Below are 25,240 nucleotides of genomic sequence, written 5' to 3'. Positions count from 1 at the left end.
GTTTTAAATACCTGGGCACTTACATCTCTGAGGACCTCTCATGGACTGCAAATATTAATATGGTTGTGAGGAAGGTGCAGGGGAGGTTGTATTTCCTGAGAATGCTCAGAGGATTGAATCTATCTCAGCACCTACTTCTGTCCTATTATCATAGTACCATTGAGAGTGTCTTAACCTATAGTATATTATCGTGGTATGGGAGCAGCTCTGGAATGGATAAAAAAGCTTTACAGAGAATAATTAAAATTGCCCAGAATGTTATTGGGCTCCAACTACCAACCCTGGATGAGATCTTCACGTCTCGCAGCTTGAAGAAGTCACACAATATCCTGAGAGATCCCACCCATCCTGCTCACAACCTCTTTGAACTGTTGCCTTCGGGCAGAAGATACAGGACAATGAAAACACGAACCACACGCCTTCTGAATAGTTTCTATCCAAGAGCTCTGATTGCACTAAATAATGATCTCAGGGCCAGTTGTAAGAAATAGCAAGCAGTGAGTAGTAAGGAATGAGATAGGTTTTAGGTTATGCTATGCTTCTAATAGGTTGTGTTATATTCTGGATTATGTATGTTTTAATAGATTATGTCTGAATAGGATGAGAGTGTTGGAGATACGTGCAAATGTGTATGTGAATCCGGTCTTGGGTGTTTGATTTTCGTTGTTGTGTATACTGTGTATATACGGACAATGACAATAAATTTATCTAATGGGGCCTCCTGCTGCCACTGCGCCTCCGGAGCACAATTTCTATTCTCATCCTGAAGCAAAGTTCTTAACCCGAGGTACTATTTCTGGGTTAGCAGAGTGTGTAACCTGAAGCGTATGTAACCTGAAGTACCACTGTACTGACCAATCAGATGTCTCTGGAAGGACATGACTGCAATGGGCCATCAACACATTAGTTTTGCTTAGCTGCCATGGTTACATGGAATGGCTATCAGCTATTCTCTTTTTTTTTGGGGGGGGGGGAGAACTGTAGCTCTCCAGATGTTGTTGAACGACTGCTGTCATCATCCCTGACTGTAGGCCATGCTGGTGGGAGTCTTACAACATCTGAAGGTCTGCAGGTTCTCCATCCCTGTCGTATGTCAAACAAACAACGAAGCTAAGAGTATTTGCATTTAGTATAGGCTACAGTCCTACAAAAACACTTACCCAGTGGTAAACCCCACTGAATGGCTTACTGTTGAATGTATAGGATTGTAGTGTTAAACTCTGAGTCTTCAGCATGCATTACCCGTCCATTTCTGAACATATTTTTACAACCATAAGAGCTCAAATACTAGATACAGCAAGGTTATCTCCAAGCCACAGAGAAATGCAGAAATATAAGGACATTTCTATCGAGCCTTTCTTCCACCATGAAGCTCCTGGCAGTGTACATGCTGCCCAGATTGCAACTTGCTTAGCTTCAGAAAGTGCTTGCATAAAGTTCCCTCAAGACTATGCCCTGTGACCAGAATACACACTGTCCTCAGAACAGTACTATGGAATAAGTGAGCAAGAGCCCTTACATCCCTTGGAAAGCAGGCTTATGTGGATCAATTTACATTCACAGCATCTTAAAATGCAGTGATAGCAATTTGTTCAGCAAATCTTGGCTCTGCCAGACATTCTCTCTACAGAAAGGGGGAAAGTTCGGCAGCAGGTGGAACTATGTGCTAAGACACAGCAGGAAAATGTCTTTCAAATGTGTTGCTGCACATTGAAGGAGTTAGATTTTTCTATCCACACTTCAGCATCTGCTTGCTTGTGAATGCAACCAACTTATTTCTAGATAGGAAAACCTTGGACAAGACTCTGCCTCCCCTTCTTTGAGAGGCATTGCATGCTCAGCACTAGAAGCAGTGAATAAAAGGTAGCAGGAGAAGTAAGAGAGATTCTTTATTTCCTTTTATTATTAAAAACCTATTATAAAACAGAAATCTTGAGTGTAAGCGAGGCACCTGCTTATGACACTGAGCAGCTTGTGAGATTAAAAACTGTTATTTTTGTTGTTGTTGAAGCCATAGAATCTGTATCTGGTCACATTCTTAAGCTGGAATGGAGGAGGAAGCAGCAGATATTAAAATGAAGCTACTATGCAAGTTATCAGGTTGAACCAAGGACTGGTGGGAACAATAACTTAGCGTAACAATGGCTGATTCCCCACCTCTGCAAACGTAAACATCGGCTTCTAACCAGGTCTGGTCTCCACCCTTAAGTGAAACATACAAGTTCCTTGATAAGAATCAAGAGGGACTAGGTAGTCAAGTTAATTTTAGGTGGTGTGCTAGGCAGAAAGTCAATAAAAGTTAAACTGGATAACTTTACCTAACAGTTGTGGGAATGTTCCCTCAAGGAATAATGCTCTGCCTGCAAGTTGTCTAGAATTTGATATCTTGCACACTATTCTGTAATATATTGGTTGGCCCAATTAAGATTTGCCTTAATCTGGATTTCTGGCATTTTTATTAATGCTCATTTTTACTTTATATGGAATCCAGTACAGTGGTACCTTGGGTTAAGAACTTAATTCGTTCCGGAGGTCCGTTCTTAACATGAAACTGTTCTTAACCTGAAGCACCACTTTAGCTAATGGGGCCTCCCACTGTTGCCACGCCGCCGGAGCACAATTTCTTTTCTCATCCTGAAGCAAAGGTCTTAACCCGAGGTACTATTTCTGGGTTAGTGGAGTCTGTAACCTGAAGCGTCTGTAACCTGAGGTACCACTGTACTGTACTCTGATGTGTTCTGCAATATATATGAATCATTCTAAAATATGGGACAACACTTAAAATATGGGGCAACACAAGAAGGTTGCATTTTGTTTAGTTGTAAATAAAATGAGACCAACTGCGAAGCTTTGTGTTTTGATCTGACTGAAGTGCTCAGGAAAGGAAAGTTTGAATCAGCCAAATGCTCAAAAGATCCATTGGGGACCTCTCTGCCATATCTTAGTCACTCCAAATTCATCATGATACTTGTTTGGTTTGTTCTTGCAATGGAAGTACAGTGTCCACAATGATACAGGCTATATGAACTATGTTAACTGATGAATGTTCACTCAAGACTTCATTTTTCCCCAGGTAAGAAAACTGGACATTGTTCTATGGATAAGGAAGTCTTTGTAGGAAGTGAATATGGATTATAAAAAACAGTTGTCATTTTTCCTGTCAAATGCCATCTTGCTGAAAAAATTCTGTTTTACATTGGTGGGTTTGGTAGAGATTCTTCCAGGCTATTACCTTCTTTGAAAGATTCATTATACCAATAAGAAACTGGTATTTCATAATGCTGAAAAACAGGTCTAGAGCAGAAGTCTTTAAAAAAGCAAGAAAGCATCACTTATTCCAGATATTGTTGCATGGCTCTGAGGCACAAATCCATAATTATCCTGGAAGCCAGCCGTCTTCACCTAACAGTTGTTGCAAATAGTATCAGAAAGTCATAATTCAATTAATTAAATAAATATAACTTTGTTTTGTCTATTTCAAAAGAGCGAACTGAGTCACCCTCAACCATTATTGTTCAGTTTTCCTTCCAATTCTGTGGTTCTGCTGTTTCACTTGATATGAAGCACCCAGTCAATGCCAACATTTAGTGAAAGCTTCTGAAGGGTCAACACAGAGATCTTGGCATCATATGTGAAAGCCACTGCTTGGTCTTTCCCATCTGAATGTCAACAGAATTAAAAACACACACGTTATATTCATTTAAAAAATCTACTGAAGAAAAACATATATGAAACTCATAAGCCTGATCAGACCACAACCCTAGGTTACCCCTGCTGCTCTGAAGCAAACTCCTGTACACCAAACAACCCTTACAATAAGAGCTTGTCCAAACCTCCATTTGCCCTGCTGCTTTCTCCTGGGAAAACACACTCTTTAATGCTGAATCGGACCAAATCGCAGCTGGGTTTTCTGCAGATTGCCATTTGTTCTGAATCAGTGGTAAAGAGTGAAGAAAGCTGTGAGGCAAACACAAAACTGCTTTCTAGGCATGGGACTAGCAAGTGTGTGGATGAGCCTTTAGATCAGCGGTTCTCAACCTGTGGGTCCCCAGATGTTGTTGGACTACAACTCCCATCATCCCTGAGCTCTGGCCTTGCTAGCTAGGGATGATGGGAGTTGTAGTCCAACAACATCTGGGAACCCACAGGCTGATAACCGCTGCTTTAGATCATATCACTGGGGCTGTGTCAAGATGGGACATTAGCTTGCAAATGGGTCATTCAGATCCAATTTTCTGTGTGCACCTTAGGCATGTTTGAGTCCACACATTTTTTGTTATTTCACTCACCATATTCTTTGCTATTCTGCAATTCCTGAATATTTTTGTGTGCCCTCCCCTAGTTAGCTTACAGGATTAAACTGTGGTTTATTTGACCGTAACAATTCTCATATAGCAGCATCACTCAAGTCCTGGAATAATGAAAACAAACTGGGACTGATTAGTGCTACGAATGAAGCGTGTGCTTTCAAATAATTCCTCTTCTCCAACAGATATCCAACTTCTGCTCAAAACACCTCAGGATCTGATTGCGTGGCTGAAAGGGGGCTGGGATATCAACTCAGTTCTGAACCTCTTCAGGTGTTTTTTCCCCAAACCTTCCCAAAAATCTCTAGCAGCACAGGAGATGGGAGAGTGAGAGGAAGCAAGGGGACATCCTTCTGCACAGAGATGCTCGCTGCTTCCTGCTGTCCCTGCTCCACTGATAGGTCTCTGTGCAGCAGGAAAACCAGTGCCTTAACTGCCCTGAAGAACTCTAGAGTGGAAGAATCTTAAGAAGCATCTTTAGATAGCGTAAAATATTTCTGTCTCTTACCATGAATGCTAGCCGTCACAGAAGATGGTTGTTTTTTTATTCCCAATATCAATATCTGCTCAACTACACACTTTGTATGAAATTGCCCGTTTTCATCTGCACACCTGTGAGAATCAAAAGACAGAATCAGAATCTAGGGTATATGACAAAATGGCTATGTCTCATGTGTGTACTATGTATGTTTTCTTCTTTAGCATACTGCCTTGTCAATAATAAAAATACCAATTTATTTTTTTAAAAGTGTGTTTTGAAAATCTATGGATACGTGAGGGGTATTTGGAAAATAGCTATATTGTGAAGGTTTTGACCCCTAAAAGCAGTCTGTATTTTAAACAAATACTTTAATTAAATAAGTATACCTCTTTATATGCCTCCCCTCCCAAAAGGTTCCTTGTTGGAAATGGTGTGGCATAGTCAGACTCATAACAGGATGAACCATTCACTCTACACAGAGATGGCTTTAGGGGAGAACAACCAGTTCAGAGTCTTGGGGTCACCTCCGTGGATGCTGCAACTATGATTTAGCATGGAGCGAGAGAGGAGAATGGACGCTGAATTTGGGCATCGTACTGAGTGCCACTGAAATTTGGGACCCCAAGATCCTTCCACCATCTGAAGCCCACCTGATGTTTTGAACTAAAACTCCCATCAACCACTGCCAGTACTGCTAGGAGATGTAGTTTGCAACATCTGGAAGACACCAGATTGGGGAAGGCTTTTACACCCTTTATGGCTTCTGGACTGAGAAACAGACATCAGCAGAGCAAATTTCTCCTGTGTTTCTTATTAGCCAATCCTGTAGGATTTGCTGCTCATTCTTTGCACTAATTTGACTGCCAGTCATTTTATTTTCCCCTAAATACTGTAAATTCCTACTATGTTCACTACACCTGGACCATGCCAGAGCAACTGTCATTCACTTTATGTAACATTTCATTACGTTGTGAACAGTGGACAAAATGTATTTTGCCCAGCTCACGGTGTAGTTATTAAAGTATTTCTCATTATTAAACTACCGGCCTAGGATTCTTAACACCGCCTTCTGCCTCTGCTTTTTCAGTGCACATTACCTAGATGAGAAGACATTCTTGTGGAAGGTGAACTTCCTGAGCAGGAACTTCTTCTCGTGGAGATACTGGAACGAATGGCCATCATCCAGATAAAGCTCGCCCACTGCAGACTCCTACACAGCAAGAAAAAATGTCAAACAGCTAACAAAGCTGTACAGGGTTACTCCTACTAACTGCCACGTGTTGATTTTTGAATGGTTCGAAACACTTCTGAAGATCTTAAGGCCAATCTATACATTCAGACTAGAGACAGATAATAAATGAGTCCTGTCAGCAGAAGCCGTGCGCAAGGACTTCCGTTTGGGTAAAGGGACTTCCTCCTCTCCGCCTGCCCTCCCTCAAAATTGGCTCTTGAAAAGAAACAAAAATATGTCACTAACAGTCAAACCTTGGTTGTCGAATGTAATCCGTTCCAGAAGCCTGTTCGGCTTCCGAAATGTTCGACAACCGAGGCGCAGCTTCTGATTGGCTGCAAGAGCTTCTTGCACTCAAGTGGAAGCCGTGCTGGAAGTTCGGCTTCCGAAAAACCTTCAAAAACCAGAACACTTACTTCCAGGTTTTCGGCATTCGGGAGCCGAAACGTATGATAACGGAGGCATTCGGGAACAGAGGTTTGACTGTAGTAACCATACACAAGTAGATTTTACTGAAAACAGTTTGTCAGGTTCATGTTTAAATCTGCACAAATTTAAATTAATTTTGAGATCTAGTTTAATCTTGGTGTGGGTAGAAGAAAAGGCATGGCTGCTTACAGAGGGAAAACAGGAACCAAGGGCATAGTGATGACAAAATGGAGGGTCAGAACAGATACAGGGCTGGAAATTTCCAGTGGGTACATGCACTTTTTAGAAATCTAGCAAAATATACAAAGTTAAGTGTGTAAAATATAATTTCACAGTACCTTTGTATCTAAGGCAACACGCAGTTCATACGGAACATCTACCATCAGTTCTGTAGATTTTCCTACAGAAGTCTTTAATGGTATAACAGTTCCCCCACGCTGCATTACAGGAATCTGCAAACAGAAAAGGACAGAAATTTTTTAAATGAAGAATGAAGGATAGCAGACAACAATACACATCCTATAAGCCTGGTCCTGTGCACCTTTCATTTCTGGAGCTGTTATGCATTGAAATAGTTAACCAATCCCAATTGCATAGGTGTCTTATATTTCAGGGAGTAACTGTTTGCATATGATGGAACTTAATAGGGCTTACTTCTGAGTGAATATGCATAGGATTTCAGTCTTAGTGACAGCACAACTGACTTGCATTCTACATCCTTATATGGGAGTAAAACAATGAAGTAGACACATATAGGAGGTTGCAGATATTATATATTGAATATGACAGATGTTGTAGCCTCTGGAAGGAAAATAAAATTTCATATTTACTTATACATTCAAAATTTGCTAAAATCAGACTATTTGTACATATACTCTGTTTTTCCACAGCTTCACATGAAACTGCAATACAGTACCATTTGTGAATGATTTGAAGTTTATTATTTTATTTCATAGTTTATTCTTTTATTTCATGGATGCCAATGAATACAATCATTTTCTGAGGAATAACAAATAGAATTACAGTGGTACCTTGGTTCTCGAACTTAATCTATTCTGGACTCCCAAAACTGTTTGAAAACCAAGACGCGGCTTCTGATTGGCTGCAGGAGCTTCCTGCACTCAAGTGGAAGCTGCGTCAGATGTTCGGCTTCCGAAAAATATTAGAAAACCGGAACACTTACTTCTGGGTTTTCAGCATTTGGGAGCCGATTTGTTTATCAACTAAGACATTTGAGAACCAAGGTACCACTGTATTGGATGCTTTTATATGTATATATTTCTAGATAAATGTTGTAATTTAAGGTGGAAGTGTATTCAAAGCCTTCAACAGTCAAGCCTTTGAGCTTATTCTTGCATTAAAATCTACATTACATTCTTGCATTAAAATTATTTCCTCATAGTACCTTCTTAACCTTGTAGATTCAAACATAATTCTTGTCCCTGTTGGGTGCAAACACAACCCTATCCGTAAAACTTGAAGCAAGTCCCCCCCCCCCATTACTCAAATCAGTGATATAAAAACACAAACGTACACTGTTCAGTGTGACTGGAATCTTCACTGTGCCGTGACCTTCCAGGCGGATACATTTTCGAAAGTCATACCAGATCTGCAGCAGGATAAGCAGGAAAAAGGAAGAACCCTGAATGAGTTCTACAAATTTAGATCCCACCTCCTTACCTTGACATAAAAGCCTGACAGAATATCAAATCAACCAATTCACCAATATCCACACATGTAAAAGCAATAAGAAAGTGATAATAAAACCAGAGTATTAAGAACAATAATCTTGTAACACCTTAAAGATTAACACATTTATTACAGCACAAGCTTTCATGGACTGAGATATATGTATATATAATATATATACATGGGGACATTTGGTCAGGTCAGGTGGAGGAGGGTTGTACAAATGAGAAATATAATGCAGAGAAGTACAGACATGGAGAACTGCATACTTAACAGTGGTGGTACACAACACTGTACTTGGTGACACATCAGCAGCCTGGTACCGGTGTCTGCTATGTGAATTACCAGCGTTTACATCAATGCCTATACTTTTTTTTGTATTTTCCCCTAACCTCAATTTTTTACATCCCCTCTCAAAAAACCCAAAACCATTGGGTTGTATCCAATGCTGTCGTTCTGCTCATGCAACAGACTTCCACTTGTGCAAAGGAACTCTTCTGTCTCATCTGCAGTCCCCCGTGCATCCTCAAATTTTACTCCAGAGGGTTTGGGGACATTTTGGAGCAGATTTTGGAGGGGGCAAAGGGAGGGCAGAGGAATCAAAAGTTCTGTTGCATGAGTGGAATGCCATTCACACAGCACTAGGTACAACCCAATGTGTACGTACAATTGCAGTGTGTATATACAATATACAGTTGCAATTCCAAGGCCTTCATGGGACCTGCATTTCACCCGATGCATGAAGTGTTATGCTGAGTTATGTTACACTTCATGCATCAGATGAAATGTAAGTCCAAGGCTATGAAGGGCTTGGAATTGCAATTTTTAGGAAAGCAAAGCAGCATCTTGAATTGGGACCAGAAGGCAGTGCTGTTGCCACAAGCATGTTTGAGAGCTAGTGGAGGGGGACACAAGGAGCTACACCACTGATTGCCAAAATCCATCCAAATATCAACCAAAGTATTGAATACACAGAATGCCTGCTGCAGCACTTTCTACAACAGTCTAGAAGCCATTTGGAAGCATAGATCACTGCTGTTGCACCATGAGGGATGCAACTGAAGGAGTATTAGCCATTGCAATTTGAGGTCCAACTCTTACTGAATGTTTAAAATACATTTTATTTAAAACATTCCTGCCTTGCTCTTTGTTGCAAAAAGCAAGTTCATATTGAGTAACAATCAAATATATATAAAACAACAGCATAAATGATAAACTATTTGTCTGAATGCTGTGCAGAAGCTTTCAGAGGAAGTTAGGTAACTGATTTTTTATTAGACTATTGCTTAGATTAAATTTGATTATGGTGAGGGCTGTTTTGTGTAGTCCCAGATGATGTACTTATACTTACTGCAGAAATGCCTAGTGGCCTAACTTTGATTGAAAGCCCCATAGAAACACAAGGGTATATAAAAAAGGGAAATAAAGGAATTGATAATAGTTTTCATTACCTCTTGAGGGCCAGGCAGAAAGACATTGACTGCGGTGACTTTTGGTTCAGTGACTGGATACACCAACAAAGCATTTCCTGAATTACATAGAGAAGAAAAGCGATACTACTATGGGATTATATCATTATTTAGCCATTTGCTGATATTTCTACCATGGATTCAGTACAGCATTTGGAAAAGTAGTACCTTATTTTCTATTAGAGGTGTGACTATGCCATTTTAAAAAAAACAACTTGTCTAGAATATGCAAGAGGTCTTGTTTGAATATGCAAATAGCAGGTTCCTAACAGTTAATCCTTTCTCACAAAACTTTCCAGTGTTCAAAGATGCTTTACAAATTCTATCTAATTTGTCCTCACAACAACCCTGTAGTTTCTGAGGTAAAGGCCACCCAGGGGGCTTCCTGACTGGGCTGGAATTTGAAGATGGGCTTTTTGTATCCAAACCCAGCCTGCTATCCACAGCATTATAGAGAATAGCCTTGAGCCGACAGAAGTGATTGACATTAATCTGTGAGAAAAATTATTCAACACATAGTATAAAACAACTTCAATTCTTTCCTAAGATGAAGATTAATAGTAAGGTCTAATCAGAATGCACTCCATAAGGAAATGCTAGAATTACTTTCCCCTCATTATCAGAACACTCACTGAGTTCACATTTCTTCTTCTGTAGTTATTTCCTGAAAGTATGGGGTGTGTCCCTAGGAAGGATTCCCACGAACACCTCTCCATACCCATCATGAGAGGACCAGTGACTGTTTAACTAGCTTTGCCAGCCAAGGAGACCGGAAGCAAGGAGTGCAGAAAGAAGGAACTTCACATCTGGTCTATGGAAGCCTGGGAATTCTGAAACTATAAGCCTGATCTCCTCAGAGTTCTCTGGATGAATCCTAACCACTAACATGAGACATCTCCCTCATCCCTTCCAGTCTGTGTGTTGCCTTTCTGTCACAGCTGCTGCACCTTCTGATTACACCACTGCCATGTTTTATAAAAGGTTCCTTCAACCTTTAAACTTACCAAGCATATACTCATCTTCGATGCCAAATGTTTCCAGTTCCATGGGGAATTCTACCCAAACAGGCCTATGTAAAGGAAGAAAGTGGAAGCAGCAAAGACTTTTTAGAAGACATGCACTAGTATTCATATCAGATACCAAGGGTCACTATTTTCTGTTTATAATTTGAATATTATTTAAATGCTATTTGAACCATTTAAGATTCACTAGGATTTATATCAGTCCCATAACGACTTACGAAGTAGAAATTAGTCTCTTTAATTCCGAGCTTACCTCATGACCGGCTCTGCAACTGTATGTGCTCGATAAAACAAAGCATAGAGATATGGAAGAAGGGAGTAGCGCTCCTTGATAGCATTTCTGATGACCTGCGTGTTCTCCTCACCAAACAACCAGGGCTCACGGCGCTTGGTGTTCATATTGGCATGGCCTCTAAAGAAAGGCTGTAGGGCTCCAGCCTGATACCATCGAACTAACAGCTCTGGTTCTGGATTTCCAATAAATCCGCCCACATCAGCTGGATTTCAGAAAAAGTATGAATTGGTTTCTGAGAAAGGGTTGGAAAACACAAACTTCCCAGATTCTTCCCTAGTTGGGCTGTATTTTCAGAAAAGCAATTTTCCCCCAACACAGAAACTACTTCAGAGAAGAAGGAATAAGAAAACTACCGGAAAGCTGTGACCCCAAACAGGATATGCATGTATTCCAAAAATCAGAAGAAAGGATGTTAAGCTCAGTGGTAGAGCACATGGTTTGCAGACATGGCTCAGCTGGTAGGGAGGAGCCACAACACTAGCTTCCTGCAAGGTGTGTCACTGCCAGTTAGCAGGAGGGAGAGGAGATGGGGAAATCAGCACAGGTGCACTGGTGGGAGCACCAGACTGGCTCTGCCAGTGTGCCGGCATCATGCCAACCTCTGCAGCCCTCCCTCTTCTGGTAACTGGCAGGGACTCACCTTCCAGGAAGTTAGCACTGTGACTTGACTCTACTCAAGAATCATAGAATTCTAGAGTTAGAAGGGACCCTGAGGATCACCTAGTACAATGCAGAAATATGCAGCTGTCCCATACGGGGATCAAACCTGCAATCTTGGCATTATCAGCACCACGCTCTAACCATAGAACCATAGAATTGTAGCATTGGAAGGGACCCTGAGGATCATCTAGTCCGATCCCCTGCAATGCATGAATATGCAGCTGTCCCACACGGGGATCAAACCTGCAACCAACTGCAGGTGTGCAAACTGTTACTATAAAGTGTGTGCTCTACCACCAAGTCATGTCATGACCAGTTTGCAGCTGCAGGTGGTTCTACCCCACCTAGCAAGCTGTTTGTGATTTTTTGTGAACAAAAGCACCTGGATCATACCCTGGAATATACAGATCAAGCCGGGAAAGACCTCGGGGAGGCTCTGCCTGTCATCATAGACCATACTTGACTAAACGGCACAATGATCTGACTTAGTATAAGGCAGTTTCCTATGTTCCCTGTGGATGGACGCCCTCTTAAGGTCAGCTATAACTCACCATATGAAAGTTAATTTATTTAGATTTTTAAGAAGAAAAAGGTTAATCAACAGAAATCTCTAAGTGGTATACATTAAGGAGTATAAAATAATTATCAATGATACCCAGACAAAAACAGTAAAAAAGGAAGAAAGAGTAAACTAAGACTAAACTCTGTGTCTGGATATTGTTGTTGAAATAAATATGATTTCAGCCGGCATCTAAAACAATACAGTGAAACTTCTTTCATTCATAGAAATAATTGAGGCTTTTGAAAAGGCACAAGTGAAATGAGCTCAATTGCTTAGTAAGATGGAGATTGCAACCCAAAACGTCCCTTACCTCCACAGAAAGAAATTCCTGCCATACTGATTGTCAGCAACATTGGAACAGAGATTTTCAAGTACTGCCATTTTGCTTTATTGTCTCCAGTCCATACGGCACCTAGAAATATCAAGTTCACAGACTGTGTTTGTATCCATAGGTTTTACTTCTAAGCAGATGAGCATGAGGCTCATGCTATATGTGTGTAGATGTACAAATCCATATGTTACCCCTACCAGCTGTTTGATAATGACTCACATGAACTGCATTGTGTGATAGGTCAGCCATACATCACATTTGACCCCTGTTCTGGTGTCTGCATGGTGACAAGATCAGTGTCAGTTGTCACACTGTTCTTGATTTAAGAAGAACAAGGATAGAGGAAATGCACCCTAAAATCAGGCCAGCAGTTTTTCCACTCAATCCTCAACTCCTGAAAAGGAAGTTGGCAAACCGACTGATTTCAGTCTGATCAGCACATGTGTCTTTTTGATGACAGCACTCAATACATGGGTCATTGAGATAATAACACGATCTCTCAAAACATCAATGAGTGAGTTACAATCTGGGTTTTCAGCGTCTTAAAAAACTACCTATTGCGAAAGCCTGAAAGCTACAGCCCAATATTAAGTTGCTATTTATTACTTATTTCCAGCCCTATTAGACTCTTGAGTTGACAATGTTCCTTATTTAACTTATAACATTCCTTCTTTAACTTATTTGCAGTACAAGAAGATGCAACAGCTTAATATTATGACAACTCCACAGCATGACAGATGCTCCAAATGTCTGAAGTCTCAAATTCAATCATTGGCATTTCAAGCTAAAGGGGTTTCAGATAGCACGAGCTGGCAAAGACCTCGTTCTGAGGCCCTGGGAACCAACAGAAAAAGATACAGTGATATGTGGACAGGATTTCAAAAATCATTGGGCAAAGATATAGAATGAATTCTGCCAATGTCCCTCAGGAGGAGGGAAGGAGAACAGTATTGTGAGGAACCCCAAGAGAATCTTGTCCTCAAAAGAATGTTATTTGCTCCCAAGACACACCTACAGTGGTACCTCACAAGACGAAATTGATCCGTTCCGCGAGTCTCTTCGTCTTGCGGTTTTTTCGTCTTGTGAAGCACGGCTATTAGTGGATTAGCGGATTAGCGCTATTAGCGGTTTAGCGGCTATTAGCGGCTTAGCAGCTATTAGCAGCTTAGTGGCTTAGAAAAAGGGGGGGGGGGGGACTCGCAAGAACTTGCAAGACGTTTCGTCTTGCGAAGCAAGCCCATAGGGAAATTCGTCTTGTGAAGCACCTCAAAAGACGGAAAACTCTTTCGTCTAGCGAGTTTTTCGTCTTGCGAGGCATTCGTCTTGTGGGGCATCACTGTAGTAAGTTTCAATCAAGACTTAGAAGAAAGTTTCATTCATAAGAAATGTTTTTAATTGTTACAAAACATGATTATTTAGACTTGTTAGCTGATTGTTATACAAAGGGTTTTCTGCATTTCCCCCCGCACTCTCAGACATCTGAGAGTTTTCTGTACGTTTGGGGAATTTGTCTCTCTCACACACGCCTGATTATAAAACAAGACTATATTTGAGGTTAGCCTGCCTAACCGGGGAAGCAAAGTTTAAAGATTATTCATTCTTTCCTTACATTTTCATCCTGCCCTTTCCCCAATGAGCTCTTGGTGGCACACATGATTGTCACTTCCACCCATTTTAGTTTCACAACAAGCCTGTGAACTGTGAGATAGGGCAGGTTGAGATGGTGACCAGCCCAAAATAAATCTGAGTTTGATGGTTGTGTGGGGATTTAATTGATGTTTGAAGAGGATGCTTGAAAAGGGGAGCCATGTGGTGTTATTCATCATTCTTCCTTATTCTATGCTTACCATACTTTTGTGAGCCAGCAAAGAACGAGCGTGTGAGAACAAAAGGCCTCTCCAGCCCCCCGCTTCGTCTGATCAGTCCTTCTGCAGTTGCCATTTGCTGAAATGCACCAGAGGAAACATGTCTGCTGTTATAACTCTGCTACAGAGAGGAGGCCAGTAACAGTAAAAACACAACAGCATTTCTGGACTAAGAAGAGCCAGATAGAACACCTTAAAACAGCAACAGAGAAGGCTGACATGAATCAATCGCCCTGTGGCTTGTACAGGAAAAAACAGGAGCTGGCAAGACTAATTTTTTAAACATACAATCTTCATACAGGAAGGGTTATTGACAGTATGAGGCAGCGTTTCTAAAAGTAAACAGATAAATTTAAACATGGAAGGAATACAGAAAAGAATGATCTGTTTTTGAGGGAAATGGGCTTGTACAGTCTTAGACTAGTACAAGGCAAAGTATAAGACAATTCTGAGACATACTTCTTGTTGAAGCCACAATAAATTACTGTAACTATCATTTAATGGTATGCTTTTGTTATTCTTAATTAAGAAGAGTTAAAATGTATGTTAAAATGTAAAATATACAATAGCAATAATTACAAATCAGTAACATGAGGATTGGAATTGAAACTGTTCACCTGCAAATGCCATACCTGGTAGAAACCATAGAGATTATGGACTTCTCGATGTTCCCATTTGCCATAATGGACAGCATCCTTCTGCATGGTTAGCTCTACCCCTCTGAAGACTGAGGGCTCATTCATATCATTCCAGGCAAAAAGGATTTCAGAAGAACCCTATCAACATTTTAATTACATCAAAGTTGTTGGTTTAATCCACAATTAACACACACACACAATCTGGGTAGGTATACACATGCTTACAAAGCTCTCAAAAATGTAAAGCAGACTACTCTAAGGAGAGGAAAGCAGTTGTCAGAGAAGCTTCTCTTGGACTCTTATGGGCTTCAAGATTAGGTGGGATCTATCTACTATTTGTGGATAGATTAGGGATACCCATAGGGACGCGGGTGGCGCTGTGGGTTAAACCACAGAGCCTAGGACTTGCTGATCAGAAGGTCGGCGGTTTGAATCCCCGCGATGGGGTGAGCTCCCGTTGCTTGGTCCCTGCTCCTGCCAACCTAGCAGTTTGAAAGCACGTCAAAGTACAAGTAGATAAATAGGTACCACCCAGGCGGGAAGGTAAACGGTGTTTCCGTGCGCTGCTCTGGTTCACCACATGACCCGGAAGCTCCCTCGGCCAATAAAGTGAGATGAGTGCCACAACCCCAGAATCGGCCACGACTGGACCTAATGGCCAGGGGTCCCTTTACCTTTTTATCTACCGATTAGAATTAGTGGTGGGAAAACTAATCCCAGCAGCAATATAATTAGCTTGTTAAATTACTAATCCCATGATAAAAGCTCAGATAAAGCTTCTCTGTTATTTTTAAATCTCTTAAGTATCTATGGTATCTTGGTACTCATTTATAAACTCTTAATAGATTCAATCTGAAAACTGCATAATTTTGAGTTTTGGAAGCACCACAGTATACAATGAGTATATCTCAGATATTTGCTTTGACATTTGATTCTGACAGTGGCAACCCTACATTTTTTATCAGCTGCTGGCTTCTTTGGAGGTTTCTAAGCAGAATGCTTATAGGGTTCTTTTCTTTTTTCTTGGGCACCCTTGGGCAACTGGGACCAGAATGAATGAAGAACATGCACAACACAAGCAAGTTTCCTTCCAGGTTAGCATCCCAAATGGTAAAATTCCCGTATCACGTTCAACACAAAAGGATTTGGAATTGGTTAGACGCTACAGTCCTACAATGGAACTTGCATGAGCCAAGTTGTCCCTTTGGTGTCATATGCAGAAACGACTGCGTGGAAACCTTTCGCTTATCTTAGTATATTTTGGATCAATCCTCTTCCTTGGTCATCAAATGAAAGTCCCTGTTTTTAAGAGCTTGGTTTTTCTGCCAAGGATCCTGCCACACAGGGTCATGAGAAAAGAACACAAACCTTATATGCACTGAAGGCAAATTGATCTGAATACCATTCTCGGACTTCAGGATTGGTGAAATCCAGGTAAGATGAGAGACCTGCAGGTGTGAGGAAATTATGACATTTGCAGGACTTAATTCAGGATGGCGGCTTATAAATATTTAAATAAATAACATATGGCCTTCATGCTGTGGTTGACAAGTACAATGCTAAAATCTCCTACTAATATTCAAGCAAATACAATAATACAACAAAGAGGGTTTTTACATACACCCACCCCCAGCAAATACTAGCTTCATATAAGAGATTTTTTCCTCAGAACCACAGCATAGGAGGAAAGGGTTTAATTTCCTATCCTTGCCTGCTGCAAGCCTGATAATTATCAGCCACTATTTTTTATTTAACATCACCTATAGTTTGTCTATTTAACTTCCAATGGTGGAGACTGGAAGAGTTCACTATATTACCCTCTTTGCATCTTTGTGCACACTCTGCAATGTTAGTCTTGTTGTTGGACAAGGGTCATCATGCTTACAGGCCAAATGTCTATATCTTCCTATACATATAATAAAACTGTAAGGTGTCATCATGCCCGTCCAGGCAAGCTGTTTAATGGTGGTGGTGGGGAGGTCCTTCACATAGCTGCCCTGTGAACTGCCTGCTCCCTCCTTTAAAAGAGAGTTGGGCTTGAGACAGAAGGGGAGAGGCCTGGGTGAGCTGTGGGTAGATAAGGAAGGGGGGTTGAGGTGTAAAGGGGACTTTGTCAGGTGAGGGAGAAGGGCAAAGGGCAGGTGAGCTGAGTGAGAAGAGGAAGCAGCTCCTAGTCTTAGAATGTTGAAGCCGTTGCTATCATTGCTTTGCCATGATCAGTAAATAGAGACATAGGGTCTCTTGGATCCAGCTGACTGACACCTGGTAGCAATACCTGTTTAAATAAATTTAGAGGTATTGAGGAAATTAAGGATCAAGAGCTTTTTTTAAAAAAAATGTCAGTGAGGAGTAGAAGTCATTTTTTTATTTTCTTCAAACTTCTGACCATAAAAAACCATTTAACCCTTTTTAAAAAGGAATTATATATCACATTAAGTTTTCAACACAAATTTGAAAAAGGAGAATAGAAAGACAATATCACACACACAATTAATGTACAGAAGAAGAGAAGAAGAAGAGTTTGGATTTGATATCCCGCCTTTCACTCCCTTTTTTAAGGAGTCTCAAAGCGGCTAACAATCTCCTTTCCCTTCCTCCCCCACAACAAACACTCTGTGAGGTGAGTGGGGCTGAGAGACTTCTGAGAAGTGTGACTAGCCCAAGGTCACCCAGCAGCTGCATGTGGAGGAGCGGAGACGCAAACCCGGTTCCCCAGATTACGAGACTACCGCTCTTAACCACTACACCACACTGGCTCCTTATTTCTATTTATTAATAAATTTTAATAAATTAATAAATTTTAACTTCCATAAATGTCAGTCATCAGATTTGTAAAAGTAAAGGAGGGGCTTTATTACCTGGCCAACAGATGCCTTCGAAATCTTTGCCTTTACTGTCTTTTACAAAGTAACCTCTTTCTTTTGCTTGTGAGTATATGGTATACAGAGGATCAACTTTAATATGGGGGTCCAGAATGACGACCAGCTGCCAACATGAGAGACGGCACAATATTGTCATGTATGGATTACCATTATTTACATCCTGCCTTTCAGAATACAAATCCTTCTGAGGTGGCTTACAGGTAATGTTAAATTACATATTTTAAAAAATGCAACAGACAGTATCAACATATTAAAAAGTCACCAGGATCCGTCCTACAGGACAGTTGAAAGTATATCACTCTATCTGGAGAGGGGAGGAGTGGAGAATGCCCAGCTGGAACAAGCCCTGAGATGGTCTTCATCTCTCTCCCTCTCTCTCTGGAAATCCTGCCCAAATGGCAGCTGATGATAGATGGCACTGCCTCCCACTTTCTCCTGGCATTTCGGAACTGTTGATTGTTTAATGTGCTACAGCAAGATTAGTATTAATTCAAACATGCTGCTGGAAGGCTCGAATGATCTCATGGGGCACCTAGGCTTTGCAAATGGCTAATACCATTGGAAGCACTTGATTTCAGCTTGTAGAATAACCTTAACATGGAGACGGCACAAATATTCTGAGCCATAATGGTGTGGGGTGGAGCCACATACTGTCCCCCCCTTATAGACACCGCTGCTACTTACCTGCATGGGACTGGGGCAGGTAGCGTTGTCAGGGGCCCAAAGTTGCACCAATAGCACTGCCCTGCAACCCTGACCTTGAGGGCCCCTGTCCAGGTAAGCAGCAATGGCGGCAGTGTGGTGAGAGCGGGTCTGCCCCACCACACATATAACTACTGTGCTGTATATCATAGCTCCCCCCTCACATTTTTGTTAACAGAATAGCAACTTTGCATCCAAGCCGCAGGATTTGTTTTTAAATTATGGATGCGAATGAATCAGGGGCGGTCCTCCCTTTTTCACCACCTGAGGTGAAATGGGAGTTGCTGTCTCCTTTCCCACCCACTCTGGCTCTTGCGAAACTTGGCAGGAGCTGGGGCGCTCCTGGAAGCTTTACCGCTTGGCTTCTGTGGGGCAGACAAGCAGCAATGCCACATGCCAGAATGCCACCCTCACAGCAGCGGAAGTGGTCAGGAGGGTGGAGCACTGCCTCTTTCACTTACACCATTTGAAGCGAGCGCTTGATCCCCCACCTCAGGGGCGGACTGGGTCTGCCTGCCGCACATGAAGGCCACAAGAGCTGCAGACCTCCAAAGAAATGTTTTCTCCCTACTTTCTCTACGTTACTCACCTTGCGCTTTTTCTTCATGAGTATCTGCTTCTGCATCCTCTCGGGATTGCCAAACTTCTCCTTATTCCATGTGAAGTACCGCTTGCCATCTGTGTGCTCAATGTCAAGCCATATGACGTCATATGGGATGTCATGCATATCGAAACCTGCATCTACCCCTTCCACGTCGTCCTCATCTTCGTAATTCCAGCGGCACTGGTGGTAGCCAAGGGAGAAGAGTGGGGGCAGGGCTTGAGTGCCTAGGGGGAAAAAAGGGGGGGGGGAGGGAAAACAATGCTTGCATCCAAATTAAAACCAAAGTCACAATTAAGTGCTAAATATTTATTTTTGCTTGAACTTTCTCAGCTGCATTAAACTTGCTTGAACTTTCTCAGCTGCACTAGAGGCATTAAAAGTGTACAAGAAGAGTCTCGTTGTAATGAAAGCAGCACAGAATCCTTTTCCTTACTTTGAAACTAGAAAGTGCTTCGGGCTGCTAATGTAGTTTTGTGAGCAGTTATTTGCCCACCTGCCAGAGGCTAAATCCTGAGGGCACATGGTATGTGCTCCTTGCTGCAGCTAAGCAGATCTGGGCCTGCACAACACTGTCCTGAGGTCCACGATATGTGAAAGAAACAAAATACAGGGGTGGGGAGATGTTCCTTTTTGGTGAGGGGCTTGTCAGTGTTACCAATGAAGCTGAAGCTGTGACACAGATGTGGTAGATGCAGAGAGATGGGGGAATGAACTCGGTAGTGAACTACTGCTGCTTCTCTCTCTCTCTCTCTCTCTCTCTCTCTCTGCTCCCCCCCCCCCCGTTACAATGGTTCTATATCTTTAACTGCTTAGAAATAGATATCTCTCTCTCTTACATACACAAGCTGGGTGTGCCACCTTAATGTTTGTTCTTGCCACTTAAAGCAGTTTCAGGATGTACAGGTGAAACTCGAAAAACCATCACAATTATAACAAATAAAGGCTTTGCATGTCATGAGTCCATCTCATATATTCCTTTCACCTTTTAAGTTGAATTACTGAAATAAATGAACTTTTCCACGATATTCTAATTTTTCGAGTTTCACCTGCATTTGTATTGTAAGACAGTACCTGTCAGTTGTGCATACTGCTTAAAAACATCAAAGGGTTGGGGCCCCATTAGGATGAACGTGTCAATTATCCCACTTTCTGACATCCAGCGCACATCGGTTTGAGGAAGCACTCTCTGCTTTGAAGTTTCTGGAGTTCTGGAGGACAAAACCTGTCAAACAAAGCAATCAGAAAAAGGTAACGGTATGGCTTTTGATACACATGGAGGTCCAACATGGTGAGTTTTGAGGTGCCCGTCATCACTCCGCCTTTCGTTCTCCAGCATAGGTGAGAGGATGCCCACTCAGCATCCATTCTGCATTGCTCGCAGAGTTATCTAGAATGTCACACTAACCCCCATGCACTGCAGAAGCACTTCCATGCAGGAGCTAGATTCCAGCACTGGTCTCACCTCCATTGCGGCTTTGGTAGCAATCTCCACCAGAGTTTCTGAGGAATTCAGCCAGAAGATCCCAGTGGTTCTGCCGGGTTTGTGAGCCAAGAGCAAGGGCACTGCACCATAAATGCCCATTTTGCTGTGAACTTTGTATCCGAAGACATCCAGGTTATAAAGCCGGTAGACATCACCATCGCTGGAACAGACAGACAAGATGTTTGCACAGAGCACTTCGCTGATGCTGGATGTAGACACTGCTTCTGTTTTTGTCCAATGCAAGGGACTGATGGCTATAGATTTAATACTTGCTAATGGCACCAGCGGAAGCAGCTGTCCATAGAAATGGTTTATTATGCTATAACTGGAGTGCATTACACTGTACTTGGTGGGAAATGGGGCTCCTCCAAGGCACTGGGATGGAGAAGGTGATGCTGCTCTTCCCCGTGAGCACAAGCTACACTGCTGGGGAACAACATTCCCAGAGGACACCCCTGAATGTCCATATTTACTTCCCAAGATGACCTAGTAAGGGACCTTAAAAGGGAACAAGAGCATTTTCCCCAACCCTGATTCTGAACAAGCAAATAAGGGAGAGTAAAGCAAATCACTGCAGCCCATAAGAGAACAAGGCAGCTGAGGTGCTACTAAATCATCAAATCCTATGAAGAGTGGAAGGCAAAAAGAGAGGGGTTTTTTTTCGGGGGGCGGGGGTTGCCAGAAAAGAGAGAGATGGGATAGCAGACAGACAGCAAAGCCATGCTGAAAACTCCACCCACTTTTGGCACTAAATCGCAAGGGACTTTTCTTGTGAATCACCTTGCCTTCAATACTAATAATAAAGAAATATAAAGGATTGTACCATAGTCTTCAGCTCACTGTTACTTCAGAGGTGAATACTGTATTGTTTAAACTCTGCATGTTCTACAATGGCAATTAGAACTGGGATTTGAATAAATACAGACTGTAATCTCTGTCGCTCTTTTTTTATAGTTGGCTGAATGCAATTCTGGCTTCCGGTGAGATCACTGCTGCTCCAGTTTAAGGCTGTCAGCCCCTTTCTAAGCATGTTTGCTCAGAGGTGAGTTCAGCGAAATCCAATTCATAACAAATGTGCTTAGGACTGCAACCCACTGATCTCTCCTGGTCTAGGTATCCCTAGACACCTCTGTACCTTTTATTAGCTTATTTGCATACTATAAACCTAGCAGAGAAAAAAAAACATCACAGCAACCCTGGAAGGAACAATAGAGCAAGGTGTGAAAACAGGTGTGGGATGAGGCACCAAATAAAACTGTCCCCAGAACTGTTTTTTTTTCCTTTTCTTTTCCTAAATGAGGTATTTGGCAAAAGATGTATTTGCTTAGGGTGGAGCTCTCAGGGAAGAAAAGAATTAATCAAACAAAGCAAAGGTCAAGTTCAACTTGTCCCGCTTTCACTCTGCATTCTCAGGCATCTTTGCTGAGATATGAATGCCATGTGCAAGGATCTACTGATGAGGCTTTACAGGGGAGGAGGGCTCCTCCGTTGACGTCCCTTTCCATCATTTACCTGCGCATTAGTACTCTTCCACTGCTACTGCCTGAGCTGATGCAGTAACACAGAAGTTTAGGTAAGTTCTAACAACACCACTGGGGCAACCCAGTCAGATGGGCAGCATATAAATAATAAAATTGTTAGTGTTGCTGCTGCTGTTGTTGTTGTTACTGGAAAAGGTCAGTAACAAATTGCTAATACAGTCATACCTTGATTCTCGAACAGAATGTGTTCCGGGAGTCTATTTGACTCCCAGAACCATTTGAAAAAAAAGGCATGGCTTCTCATTGGCTGCAGGAGCGTTCTGCAGCCAATCGGAAGCCACACCAGATGTTCGGCTTCTGAAACTCCTTCAAAAACCGGAACACTCACTTCTAGGTTTTAATCATTCAAGAGCCAATTTGTTTGGGAGCCAAGGCATTTGAGACCCAAGGTACGACTGTACACAAAGCTGTTTCTTTAGCGGATACAGCTTTTGTGAGTAAAAAGTAGCATTTTTTACATTTATATTTTTTTTTTTTTTTTTTTTTCTGGTTTAAATTTTTATTTCATAGAAGTAAAGAATATGTACACGCCCACACATATAAACATACAGAAATAAAAGTGTTGCACAGACAAATAAAAATAAAGAAAGAAATAAAAGTAAGAGAAATATATAGAAACTTAATTTTCACTTTGGTTACATTTCTTAATCTTCGTTTTCAAAACTTCCTTTAGCTTTCCCGAAAATCATTCGAAGTAACACTTTAAATTACACATTTCTTAGTATATATTGTCATTGTACCTTTTTATATACATTTCTTAATGTATATTAACCTTACATATTATTTGGTCTCCTATTCTCTTTAAACAATAACTCACAGTCTTTCACAGTGCGTCTCTAAATCCCTTTAGCGTTATTTTCCCTTGACTAATGAATTCCAAGTAATCTACATATTTTCCCCAATCCTCAGTGAACTTTTGGTCTCTTATGTATCTTACTTTGCCTGTAAGTCTGTCCAATTCCATATAATCCAACAGCTTAAATCTCCATTCCTCCACCGTTGGTGTCTCCTGCTTTTTCCACATCTGGGCCAGCATTACTCTTGCTGCTGTAACCGCATAATATACTAATTTACGATCCTCTTTTCTTATCACATAACCCAATATACCTAGTAGGAAAAATTCTGCTTTCTTTGGAAACGTGTATTTTAAAATCTTCTTCAGTTCTATATAGATTTTTTCCCAAAACTGTTTAACTTTTCCACACTCCCACCACATGTGATAGAAGGAACCCTCACTAACCCTACATTTCCAGCACTTATTATCCACCTTATACATTTTCGACAGTTTCATAGGTGTTAAATACCATCTATAAAACATCTTCATTATGTTTTCTTTTACCGTTACACACGCCGTAAAATTTAGTCCTTCCTTCCAGAGTTTTTCCCAATCTTCAAATAGTATATTATGTCCTACATCCTTTGCCCAGCGAATCATTACACACTTAACCTCCTCATCCCCTAAACTCCAATCCAACAGTATCCTATACATTTTCGAAACAATTTTTTCTTCTTTGTTTATAATTTCCATCTGGAACTTAGATTCTTTCTCTGCATAGCCTCTTTCTTTAAGATCCTTCCTGAACATTTGGTTCACCTGGAGATGGTGTAACCAGTCATAGACATGTTCTTTAACCTGATCGTATGGTCGTACAATCCATTTCCCATCTTCTTTAATTATTAACTGGTTATATGTTGCCCATTTATTTCTCATATTAATAGTCTTCACACACATGACTTCTAGAGGTGAAAGCCAATGTGGGGTTTTTGGTTCCAGCAGATTTTTATATTTATCCCATATTTCAATTAAAGGTCCTCTGAAAATATGATTCCCAAATCCTTTATATATCTTCCATTTATCCTGCCATAAGTAAGCGTGCCAGCCGAAGTTGTTGTCGTAACCCTCCAAGTCTAATAATTCCCTGTTCTCTAGCCTTACCCAATCTTTAACCCAACACAGACAAACCGCCTCATAATATAATTTCACATCCGGCAAGGCGAAGCCCCCCCTTTCTTTTATGTCTGTTAATAGTTTAAATTGAATCCTAGGTTTCTTTCCCTGCCATATGTATCTCGACAACACTCGTTGCCACTCTTTAAAGATTCGGCTTCCTTTAATTATTGGGATAGTTTGAAATAAGAACATCAACCTCGGCAGCACATTCATCTTAATTGTGTTAATCCTTCCCCAAAACGACAGTTTCAACCCTCCCCAAATTTCCAAATCTTTTCTTATTTCCCTCCACGTCGATTCATAATTATTCTTAAACAGATCTATATTCCTAGGTGTTATCCAAATGCCAAGATATTTCACTTTTTTAACCACTTCTATTTGCGTTTGCTGTTGAATTGTTTCTGTTAGTTTCTGATCCAAATTTTTACCTATTATTTTTGTTTTACTCTTATTTAATTTGAACCCTGCTACCTCTCCAAACTGGTCTAATTCTTTTAATATCTCTCCTGTTGCAGTTGTTGGTTCTTCTGTCATTATAACTACATCATCCGCATAGGCTCTAATCTTATATGCATTCTGCCCAACTAACACTCCTTTTATTTTTTGATTCTGCCTTATAGAGTTTAGTAATACTTCTAAGGTCATTATAAACAGAAGCGGGGAGAGCGGGCAGCCCTGTCTTGTTCCTCTTCGTATCTTTATCTCTTCTGTCACTATATTATTGATAATCAGCTTGGCTTTCTGATCTGTATATATGGCTTTTACTCCATTAAAGAAATCCTCCCCCACTTCTATATGCTCTAAATTTTTCAACATAAAGTCCCAAATAACATTATCGAATGCCTTCTCGGCATCGACAAACATCATTATGGCCTGTTTGTTAATCTTGACAGATAAATACTCTAACATGTTAATTATATTTCTTGTATTGTCTCTCATCTGCCGTCCTGGCAGGAATCCCGCTTGGTCCCCATGAATAGTCTCTGATAATAGCCTCTTCAGTCTTTTTGCAAGGATCCCCGCAAATATTTTATAATCTACATTTAGCAGTGAGATCGGTCTATAATTTTTAACCTGGGTTAAATCTGCGTCTTGCTT

General features: G+C 41.2%; 1 protein-coding gene across 3 annotated transcripts in view; it reads right to left on the bottom strand.

The window, feature by feature from the left end:
• Nucleotides 1-1,876: 1,876 nt before the first annotated feature.
• Nucleotides 1,877-25,240, bottom strand: part of GANC (glucosidase alpha, neutral C) — a 34,834-nt gene continuing 11,470 nt past the window's right edge. For all 3 annotated transcript variants that reach the window (XM_081859569.1, XM_081859570.1, XM_081859571.1), the window contains exons 9-24: nucleotides 20,630-20,810; nucleotides 20,239-20,389; nucleotides 19,153-19,391; nucleotides 17,838-17,964; nucleotides 16,348-16,427; nucleotides 14,974-15,117; nucleotides 14,324-14,420; nucleotides 12,456-12,557; nucleotides 10,882-11,125; nucleotides 10,611-10,675; nucleotides 9,589-9,665; nucleotides 7,983-8,057; nucleotides 6,787-6,900; nucleotides 5,886-5,998; nucleotides 4,816-4,919; nucleotides 1,877-3,659 (exon numbers count right to left, since the gene is read on the bottom strand). In XM_081859569.1, the coding sequence (XP_081715695.1) occupies nucleotides 3,550-3,659; nucleotides 4,816-4,919; nucleotides 5,886-5,998; nucleotides 6,787-6,900; nucleotides 7,983-8,057; nucleotides 9,589-9,665; nucleotides 10,611-10,675; nucleotides 10,882-11,125; nucleotides 12,456-12,557; nucleotides 14,324-14,420; nucleotides 14,974-15,117; nucleotides 16,348-16,427; nucleotides 17,838-17,964; nucleotides 19,153-19,391; nucleotides 20,239-20,389; nucleotides 20,630-20,810 (2,023 nt within the window). In that variant the 3' untranslated portion in view covers nucleotides 1,877-3,549. The remainder of the gene's footprint in view (nucleotides 3,660-4,815; nucleotides 4,920-5,885; nucleotides 5,999-6,786; nucleotides 6,901-7,982; nucleotides 8,058-9,588; nucleotides 9,666-10,610; nucleotides 10,676-10,881; nucleotides 11,126-12,455; nucleotides 12,558-14,323; nucleotides 14,421-14,973; nucleotides 15,118-16,347; nucleotides 16,428-17,837; nucleotides 17,965-19,152; nucleotides 19,392-20,238; nucleotides 20,390-20,629; nucleotides 20,811-25,240) is intronic.

Source organism: Podarcis erhardii, assembly GCF_964252035.2.
Source record: "Podarcis erhardii genome assembly, chromosome: 1".
NCBI lineage: Eukaryota > Metazoa > Chordata > Lepidosauria > Squamata > Lacertidae > Podarcis > Podarcis erhardii.
This window is presented reverse-complemented; position numbering and strand designations above follow the sequence as displayed.